This window comes from Zootoca vivipara, chromosome 3 (assembly GCF_965207765.1).
Source record: "Zootoca vivipara chromosome 3, rZooViv2.hap1.1, whole genome shotgun sequence".
NCBI lineage: Eukaryota > Metazoa > Chordata > Lepidosauria > Squamata > Lacertidae > Zootoca > Zootoca vivipara.
In genome coordinates this window covers 53,452,497-53,463,564 of record NC_142586.1, presented here as the reverse complement: position 1 = coordinate 53,463,564, position 11,068 = coordinate 53,452,497, and the positions used below count along the sequence as shown (strand labels likewise).

General features: G+C 40.7%; 1 protein-coding gene across 50 annotated transcripts in view; it reads left to right on the top strand.

The window, feature by feature from the left end:
• Positions 1-8,862: 8,862 nt before the first annotated feature.
• TRDN (triadin) overlaps positions 8,863-11,068 on the top strand; it is a 165,881-nt gene continuing 163,675 nt past the window's right edge. For all 50 annotated transcript variants that reach the window (XR_015948960.1, XR_015948959.1, XR_004692212.3 and 47 more), the window contains exon 1: positions 8,863-9,107. Coding sequence is in view for 47 of the 50 variants with exons in the window: in XM_088666093.1 (XP_088522219.1) it covers positions 9,086-9,107 (22 nt within the window). In the remaining 3 variants the exon portion in view is untranslated. The remainder of the gene's footprint in view (positions 9,108-11,068) is intronic.

Genomic DNA, 11,068 nt, shown 5'->3' with positions numbered 1-11,068 from the left:
TCACCACATGAGGGCACTTTCTAATGAAATTCTCACCATAGGAAATTGACCTAGTAAAATCACCTTGCTCCAACTTAATCAAGTTGAATAGTAACAGGAGATAGTAACAGGAGAATGATGACATATGATTAGGCTCATAGCCCATGTAAACCAGAAAGAACAAAGGGTAAAGGAAAACAACTAGTTCTGATAAATGAGAAGGGAAGTTAGTGTCAAGGAAGAATTGGTTAGCTAGTCAATAAAACTGAATAATGGTTCAAAGTCTGTATATGAACAGTGGAAATTATAATTCGCGCTTAGCTGAGATTTTTTGAAACAGTTATTTTTGTTATAATTGTTTTCATTTTCATTTTCTCATACACAATAAAGCAATAAACACAACAATAAAGAGGAAAGAGAAGAGAGCAAAGCAAGGAAGGAAAAGAAATGAAGGCTATGAGGAGAGAGTGGCAGTACTTCATAACCATTATTATAGTTTCATTGTCCTCCATTAGCATGTTATCTAAGCATAGTTTTCCAAAGGAATGAAAAGGTAGTTCCTTTTCCTGTTTCTTTACCCTGCATCACCCAAACCATTTATTTCCCAGTTATAAATGCTATCACAGCACCATGGGACATGAAATGTCTGCATTGCCTGGAGTGGTCCAGGTTTTGCTGATTCTCCACTTTCCTCCATGTCCCCTATTTCTACCACACTTCTGACCAGTGAGAGCATTGTCATACTGGAAGCATTACCTTTTTCATTGGTGGTGTTGTCATAGTAGTAAGTCTGTCTGGTTGCATGGCATTGAGGTACAGTGGTACCTCGCATTACATACTTAATCCGTTCCGGAGGTCCGTTCGTAACAGGAAGCCACTCGTAACATGAGGTTTGCTTTCACTAATGGCGCCTCCCACTGCTGCCGCCCCGTCGAAGTGTGACTTCCGTTCACATCCCGGGTCAAAGGTCGCAACAAGGGGCATCTACTTCCAGGTTAGCAGAGCGCGTAACCCACAGCATTCGTAAGGGGGGCGGTACGTAACACGAGGTACCACTGTAAGTCATGTCAGTAGGTGATCCCTAGCTTGATGATATTGTGTTTTGTGGATAATGTTGTTATATAGTTTAGTCAGCAGGTGGCATTGGACTACATGTTCATATCACCGACTCAGGGTTTCCTGTTCTGTTCATATTGGGGAGGGATAATAAAGTCATTGTCGAGGTTTCTGGCAAGCTCCCTAAGCCTTACATGGCAGCGTAGTAAAGCAAAAACAGTAAAAACAGGATTGAAGGAGAAGCCGGGAGGGAAAACACAATGACTGTAAACAGCCATGAATAAAAAAAAAAACCCAATAAGTTTTGGGTGCAGATGTCCTCTGAAAGCCTTATACAGTGGTGCCTCGCTAGATGAATTTAATTTGTTCCATGGGTCAACTCTTATAACGAAAAATTCATCTAGCGAATCCCATAGGAATGCATTGAATTTATTATTAATATTATTATTATTTGCCCATAGGAACGCATTAATTGAATTTCAATGCATTCCTATGGGAAACCGCAATTCGCTAGATGAATTTTTCGTAAAACCTCTGCTAGAAAAACCCTTTCTTTAAGCAAAAATTTCATCTTACAGGGTGTTCGTTAAGCGAGGCACCACTGTAGCTGTGCATTTGGTACATCCTGATTTGTAGCAGTTAACCTGCAATGAAATGAAAATATTTCCCTTAAAAAAAGTCTTTACACTTTCCAAATACCTGGCCACTCTAGACATTGTCACAAAAAGCACAACCATAACAACTCTGAAACAATCTTGCCTATGAACTTTCCCCTGAGCTCAAAGTATTGTTTCTCTGTTGCACAATAATGATACAGCCTTTATTTGTGAGATACTATGAAGCTTTTGTTCTCTTGTATTGATATCGCTACATTGTTTGTTTTTATTTTTAAGCCTAACTAAAATAGGGTTGGATCTTTTAATGAATTTCTTACATTTTTCAGTTTGGGTTGTCTGAAATCAAGAATTATGGGCTGTATTCAATTAAATTTTACTCAAAGTAGATGCAGCAAAATTAATAAACTATGTTAGTCTTGTCCATCAATTTCAATGGGTCTAATCTCAGTATGCCTATTGCATACTGAATATTGATACAATAGTGATACAACTGAATGCTAATAAAATTTAATACATTGATGAATGTTGGTTATAATTTGAACTAGTTTTGCTTCAGTTATCTGATACGTAGTTAAGGAGCTTCAGATGGGTGTTTTGTTTTTTGTAGAATCAGTGTTCCTTCTACATGCAAGTTGGTCCTCACCAGCAAGGCGGATAGTGTACCAACTCTGAGGCAATAATCTACATTACTGTATTTTGCATTTGTGTGGATGTTAATAATTTATGCAAGTTCAGGTGAACAGGACAGGCTGGCTCTTCCTTACACCTTAATAGGAGTTTAGTGCTATTGTTTCATAGGGTTACTGTGACAGTAACTATGATATAGTATTAAACTACCCTGTCTGTTGGAACATTACATAATTTTAGTTTTCTGCGTTCCTAGATTAAGCTGGGTAATTTTTAAAAAATGTTTTAATTGCTTCCTTCTGAAATCTTGGTATCACACTTCCAAATGGAATTTTATGGGCATGAGGAACAGAAAAAGAAAGATTTGTTTCTTTGGACCACAATATTATAAAATACACTCTAGTGCATTAGAGAGCTGACTGTATTGGAGTGTGGTCAAGAATTTATGTTGATTGACAATCACAAGTGGTGACATATTGTTCAGGGACACTAATACATAAGCCAAACTGAATGACAGGGCCATTAAGGAAGCAGCCCCTCCTTTCTCTCTCTCTTCCTCTCTTAAAATGCCCTTTATTCACTGTCCTCCTTCAGAACAGCTGCAGCTGCCTTGAGACGCTGAGGATCTGCTAATTCATGACTCCCATTCACACTCTGCAAAGACCACAACTTGCCAAATAAAATAGGCTCTCCATTCAGGGTTTTCAATACAAAAGTGAGAGTGGACTCTTGACTTTGGCAATTTCAGCTTTGACCTTGAGCACCTCACACTGTCATCTGCATCTATTTCTGAAACAAAATGACTTTCACAGATTCCCTCACCACTTAAATCCTGCTCTTTCTCCAGAGGGATGCAGATGGGCCCAAGGCCACTTTCGGGGCCAGGCCTGCCTAGTTTCAGTAGAACAAAACCACATCTTCTGCCTTCAGACTATTGACTGCTGATTTCTGAGTGTCATCCAGTAGATTAAAAGGGAGGGCTGTGTTGATCCATAAACTGAATCTACAGGATTAGTTCAGTTTAATTTAAATACCGTATATTCCGGCGTATAAGACGACTGGGCATATGAGACGACCCCCGATGTTTCCAGTTAAAATATAGAGTTTGGGATATACTCGCCATATAAGAAATACGACCCGGCGTATAAGATGACCCCCAACTTTTGAGAAGATTTTCCTGGGTTTAAAAGTTGTCTTATACGCAGGAATATACAGTACGTATTAAGCGCCTTTCTGGACCAATTCCACTAAAAAAAGTGAACAAAATATAAGCATATAAAAATGCAATATTACAATAACACTCCAAAAGCCAGAAAATACAAGGTACCAACAATATATTGAAATACAACTCAACTAATATTGGCAAAATAATACCTTTATCAATGCTTACAATGCGCTCTGTGGACATATATCTGCTGTGAGGAACAGCTCTGTGTATCCTGAAAGCTGTCATATTTCAGTGAATGGACACTGGTTGGTCAGAACAAAGGTCTGTCTTTACTGCTCTTCTGAATTTTGTAGTTCTGTCTTTCTTAAAAGCATAAATTTTATCTGGAATTACATTTATGTTTATTTAAACATTCAGGTACTGTAAGTTACAAATCATTCCTTTGTTCTATAACTGTGGATAGTGGTTTAATTTGAAGTTATAGAAATGTGATTAGCAGGTAATGGTTATAGAATCCTATGTGGCAAAAATGATCAGATTACTGCACAAATAACTCCACCTAATGTAAATAGATCTTTAGTGGAGATTAAAATGAGGGAACTCCATGTTCTCTCTAACTTAAGCTCCTTGAAGAAAGGTGTGTGTGTGTGTGTGTGTGTGTGTGTGTGTGTAGCCTGGGTGATATATCAATATATCTCCCAGGACCGGTATGAGGAGCAGACCACAATGTCGACTTCACTCAGTGGTATATCACTGGTGAAACTGTCACTGCTCCTGAGTCCCTCTGCTAGCAACTTTCTCTTGCGAACATTGCTAGCAGAGGGAGAAGTGGTGGTTTCACCAGCAATATATCGCTGAGTGAAACTGCCATCCTATTCTGCCCTCATACTGTGCAGAGGGAGAAAAAATATGCGCTGGCGAGATGCCTACAGCTTGTTCCTCCCTCTGCATCTTTTAACTGCTCGGCTAAGAAGTGTGCGGTTGCCGCTCCCCTCAGCCGAGCAGTTAAAGGATACCCCAGCCCGGTGCTAGCTCCCATGCAAGTGGGGGGGGGGGAGCACAGGGATGGCTCAGCTGGGGATCGGAAGCAGTGCCCCAGCTGAGCCGTACAAACAAGCTGCCTTGTCTCAGCCCGCTAGGCACTGGGGTGAAACCGCCTCAGCTCTGTGGTGAGAGCTGTGGCAATTTCACCCGATGCATTGCAGGCTGAGGCTAATGCAACTTGTTTCATCAACATTGCGATATAGCACCAGACCGCAATGTTTGGCTGATGATATACCGCAATGCTGAAAAGCAGATATTGCCTTGCCTATATCACACACGCACAAACACAAATGCTTCATTTACTGATTGGTGAATCCTGGAGGCATTAATTGTATCTCAGAAACTAAAGATAAGTATGTGACTAATTTTACACTATGTTAGCCCAACAGCCCATCTGAAAGTCAAATACTTTTACAAGTCTCAGATCCAAGTTGCAGTGTACAGTGGGACCTCAGGTTAAGTACTTAATTGGTTCTGGAAGTCCGTACATAACTTGAAGCGAACTTTCCCATTGAAAGTAATGGAAAGTGGATTAATCTGTTCCAGACGGGTCTGCGGAGTACGTACTTAAATTGAAAAAGTACTCAACCTGAAGCGTACTTAACCCGAGCTTTGTCTGTAATCCTTAGTTTTAATAAGGAGATGGTTAAAAATGTCCATATCTTCAGGGGTGTCAAGAATTCACCCAAGTGTTGAAATGCCTGTGCTGGCAATACCCACAGAGTTTGTCATCACCCATGCTGCATTCTGTACGTCAGTAGTAATTCAATACCGTGACCTACAAGTGTAGGATTGTCAGGACATGAGGAATCCAGTGGTGTACAGAATATCTTTGGGATCCTGAGCCTCCCATCAGCTGTTCCTGCTCCAGGAGAACCAACTGGTAGAAAGGTTTCATCGGATATTTAAATAATATTCCATATCTGTGATTTGCAAGAATTTAGTTTTATAGTAGGATGCTGCTTCTGTTACTGATGCTGTCAGGCTTAACACTCAGAACCAGTTCATGATGCTAGGCAGGTCATGAATGTGCACAACCACAGCACTCTGTGCATGCTATTTTATCAATTTATTTACCTAATCTGATTTAAGGGTGGTTGAGGAATTTGGTTTTCTCAAGCCCCAATATATATCAAATGACCTGATGTGTACCTCCTAGACTAAAACATTGAATTAAGCTATCTACCAATGTGTATACTTCTTCAGATGTTGCAAATCGGTTCTCAGCAGTTTTTAATGTATCAAAATAATGTGTTTAGATGCTTATTTTGAAACAGAGTGTTCATTAAACTGTGTACTTAAAATAAGAATTTAAAAACATTATTAAATGCATATTTTAAATACATATTTAAATATGTATTTTTGTGTGGGGCCCTGTCACTGAAAATGTTGGCTGCACAGCATGAAAGGTCAGCAAGCTACACTGCTAAAAGAGGAAGTAGGGTCCTTTGCAGTGAGGGGAATGTCTGCCCAGAGTTCCATTAAGCAGTCAGGTAGTGCCAGGGATTGGGGGTGGGAGAAAGGATAGCATGGCCTTTTAAAAAAAACTCCTGGGTGTTTGCCTGTTTCTTGCTCTTAGCTAGCTGATCCCCTTCCCTCTGCCTTCTTCTGTGCATGAGTCCTCTCTCTGCCAGAAGAGAGGTGGGCAGGGAGGGGGGTAGAAGAGAGAGAGAACTCATAGCAGCCAGAGTATGTCACTATGATCTCCCTGCAAGGGTAATGATGCTGTAAACCTGCTCTATCACTGCAGCGGCAGCAGCACTCCAACACTCCAGCCAGGGAAACAGGTGGCATTCTCTGTTGGTGCCCCTGATATGCGCTGCAAATTACGTTATTCCAGTTGAACAGGGACTGCAATGGTCCTTACAGGACTACTGAATTATTTGAGAAGTATTGTATTGGGTTGGAGGAGCCAGTTAACCCAGTTTCCAGAAGATGCACTCCCATTTATGTATATGAGTTATTTCAAAGATTGACATGTTGCCCTTCAGCAAGGCAGTTTACAAAAATGAAATAAAATACAGAGAGAAAGATATGTTATAGTATGTGAGATCGTGTTGTAGTAGTAGTAAAGATAAAGGGACCCCTGACAGTTAAGTCCAGTCGCAGACGACTCTGGGGTTGCGGCGCTCATCTCGCTTTACTGGCCGAGGGAGCCGGCGTACAGCTTCTGGGTCATGTGGCCAGCATGACTAAGCCGCTTCTAGCGAACCAGAGCAGCGCATGGAAACGCTGTTTACCTTCCTGCTGGAGCAGTACCTATTTATCTACAGTACTTGCACTTTGACGTGCTTTCAAACTGCTAGGTTGGCAGGAGCAGGGACCAAGCAACGGGAGCTCACCCCGTCGTGGGGATTCGAACCTCCGACCTTCCGATTGGCAAGCCCTAGGCTCAGTGGTTTAACCCACAGTGCCACCCAGTAGTAGTAGTAGTAGTAGCAGCAGCAGCAGCAGCAGTAGTAGTAGTAGTAGTAATTAATAATAAATAATAGTGATGCTGGAGCATGGGCTTCTTTTGTGTGGTCCAGGGTCCAGGGTTCTTGCTGGCCTGGAGGAAAAAGCTGCACCAGACAAGAGAACCACTTATACCACATTAAAAAGAGAAAGTGCATTGACAGAAAAGAGGATGCACATTTGCACAAAAATACACATGCAATGTGTGCAAATTTAGAAATGATTGCTATTATTTAAATAGAAATATATTCCCATAGAGTGCATAACTGTGACAAAGTTACCTGCATGCCTCATCAGTCTACTGTCTAGGTGCTTACAGCTGATGGGCAACTCAATGTCCCTGCAAATCTCCCTTTGTAGGGTTCTTTATCTTTACATTGAACTTGGATTGGACATTTGAGGGCTGCTAAAAGCCCCTCAAACAGAGGACTGTTCTCTGCCAATAAGGACAAATGGTCACCCTAGTGCTGCAGCAGATACTATACCGCTGGGGAAATAATAATATATCAGACTTCCTTGCCAGAAAGGAGATAGTGATAGAGGATCCAGCTAAAGTTTTCTAATTCTGCAAAACTCATATGAAGTTGAAATACAGTCATACCTCGGTTTAAGTACGCCTCGGTTTGAGTACTTTCAGTTTAAGTACTTCACGGACCCGTCTGGAACGGATTAATCCACTTTCCATTACTTTCAATGGGAAAGTTCACTTCAGGTTAAGTACGCTTCAGGTTAAGTACGGACTTCCGGAACCAATTACACTCATACCTCAGGTTAAGTACGCTTCAGGTTGAGTACTCCGCAGACCCGTCTGGAACGGATTAATCCACTTTCCATTACTTTCAATGGGAAAGTTTGCTTCAGGTTAAGTACGCTTCAGTTTAAGTACTCCACGGACCGTCTGAACGGATTAATCCACTTTCCATTACTTTCAATGGGAAAGTTTGCTTCAGCTTAAGTACGCTTCAGGTTAAGTACAGACTTCCGGAACCAATTGTGTACTTAAACCGAGGTACCACTGTATAATGAATCAGCCCATTTTGTCCATGCACAGGGCTCTCCAGAGTATTGGGACAATACCTTTGCAAATTCTTCTTAGCTACCTGTAAGCTTAAAATCTGGACACCAGACAGCCTGTATTTTAATAAGGAGTTGTATGCATCTATTAACACCCTTGAAATTCCATGCTTTTAATACAAAATACCTTAGGCAAATAAGTGCACTTGAATCCCAAAGAAGTCACTGCTTAATATTTTTCTGACTGCAAACACTTGTTAAATTGCATACTAGAAGCTTATACGCTGTCCATTCTTAATATGCAGGCTCACAGATTTAAGGATTAAGTTGCTGGAATAGATGCACTCTTGGTCAGATCCAGCAGGATTCTTCTTATGAACTAATGCAACAGCCGCAACTAAAAAAGAAGAAGCAGAGGGTAAAATGTTGTACTTTGGTGATTTTAAGTGTCAACGGGCAATTTAACAGGGTGAAATTTACCTAGGTTTGTTTTCTTCTTTAGTCATTGTGGCTGCCTTCATAGCACCCTCCCCAACCCAAATAAGGCCCGGAAAGAATGTGCTAAGAGTGTGCTAAGAATACATTTGAGCTTGGTTGGATAAGATTACAGTCAAGTCTATATTTCATATTTTGTGACCCAGACCTCAAAAGAACTGTAATCATATTTAAGAAGCTGCAGGGGCTTAAAACAGTTCTTTTCGGTTCCTTTGTGCTGCTGCTGCTTGCTGCTTTTACCTGCTTTGCTGTCTTATTTGGGTCTGGACGCTTACAGAAAACAAGGAAAGAGTTGGTCCCTGAATGTGGTGTCCAGGATGCCAAAAAAGCCGCGCTAGAGATTTGCTGAGAGCCACGGCTATTTTTGTAAGGAGCTGATACTTTAGTCTGGGCTGCAAGCATTGCCTTGGGAAAGGGGTTAGTGTCTTGGGAGGTGGGGAGGCAGGGCTTCACTAAGAAGATAGCTCAAAAGAAGAAGAAAAGACCCCCAAAGAAAAATCAGAACTGTAGAGGACTTCCCATCCTTCAATTTGCTGTCTCCTGCAAAAGTCAGCGCTGACCCTGGTCATATCCTCTCAGCTGCCAATATAACTTAACCTTTTTCACCAGAGTGTTCCTTACCGTCACCGTTATGACAGAGATTACAGCAGAAGGTACTGTAACAATCTTGATGTTCTAATTGCCTGGAAATAAAAAAGGAGAGATTTCAGCCTTGACATTTTTTAATAGACTCAGCCTGTGAGCATGATCTCTGGCTTCTAGGGAATTGCAGTTTTTGCTGTAGGGCGAGTTTCAAGGCAAGAAGCTGCTCTTCTACGGCAGCTGGAATTTGTACTAGTTAGTAAAGCTTGATCATCATACACCTCTAAAAATAGCCTTGGTCACATAACCTCAGCAATGCTCGCTTAGGCAGCGAGAGAAGAAATAAAAGTAAGGAGAAATAAAGCATCTCAAAGCTGGACGTTGCAGATATAGATATAGAAGATATAGATATAGATTATATAGATATATAGATGTAGATGTAGATAACTTATTAGCTTCTTGTTTGGTGCTCATGCTTTTTGTAGGAGCTACACACACATTTGAGAATAAGATTTATTTTTCTTTGAATTTGCCTTTCACCTGCTGAAGAACCTTTTTTAAGAGACCACGTTACCTTGTCTTTCCTGCTTCATACCTTGTCTTTCCTGCTTCAATTCCATTTTGCATCTATAAGTTGACAATGTGCCTTTTGACACATTGCTGAACATCAAAGCTGAGTTTGCCACAGAGGACACACTCTGCTTTAGTTGAGATTCTTGCATTGCAAGGGGTTGAACTAGATGAGGCTCAGGGTCCCTTCCAACTCTACAATTCTATGCTTCCACTGGGAGATACTCTGATGAGTGGGCTCCTATATGATCACATGTTTAGGTACTCATTGCACTGCTCATAACTTTACATGTTTAGGTTAGTGCTTTTTAAAAAATTTTTTTAAAAAACACCTGTTCCATAAAACATGATGTGTGCACCTTAAAAAAAGTAGAGTGTGAAGACAAGGGATGAGGTACAAATTGAATTTAGTTTGAATTTAAAGGGGAACTTGCCTTATTCGCACTTTCAGAAACAATCCGCAAACTGCATTGCCAAATTGAGAAATGTGTGAATCTCAAAGAATGGCTGTGTTTCAGTTTGCATATTGTTTCTGAAAGTGCGAACAAGGTGAGTTTTAATCTAAATGCAAACTGAAACACAGCCATTTTTTGTTGAGATTCACACATTTCTCAATTTGGCAATTCAGTTCTCTTATCCGCCAAGTAATATGTACCAGAATGCGTGGTGGGGCAAAGTATGCATAGCAATAGATATATTAGTGAAAGCAACATACAGAAATGCTTTCCACCAGGAGAACTTTCTTTGCAAAAATGTATATGTTGGGAAAAATTGCATACATATATATATATATATGAATGTGATGTGGAAATGTAGGGAGCTAAAATGGAAAAACCTAGTGAAACCAAAACGGACAGATACTCCTATCTCTAGTAAAGAGGCCCTTATCTCTCTGTTTCTCTCTGATCTGTGTTGGCTGACTCTTACTGTCTTGTGGTTGTGGAATACTTTTACAGTGCCATCCTACTCATGTCTCCTGAGAAGTAAGTCCCATTGAGTTCAATGGGATTTGCTGTCAGTTAATGTGCATAGGCTTGCAAACCTTAATTTTAAAATGCGCCTTCCAGGGCAGAACTTGACAGGACTGTCCCTCAAAACAGGAGCCCCTCACCCACCCTCCCCCCCATCCCATTTCTCCATATTTAATCCAGTACAGGATGAAGTAGATTGAGCAAAACACTAGGATCCTAACCACTGAGAAACAGTAACTTAAACATATGATCAAGAGTTAAAGATAGCAGACTGTGCCATAATGTGTCGTATCAAATTGAAAATAAATTCAGTTCTCGATACAAGGCTACACAATATTAATCCTGGAAGCCTTAAGCAATTAATACACTTTTAGAGTCCCTTGAGAACTTTGCCTAAGCAACGGGTAAAAAGAATGAGATCTGAGCCTATAAATAAAGAAACGGTTATCTGGGAAATATGAATAGTTCATGAATAATTTTAATATGTCTTG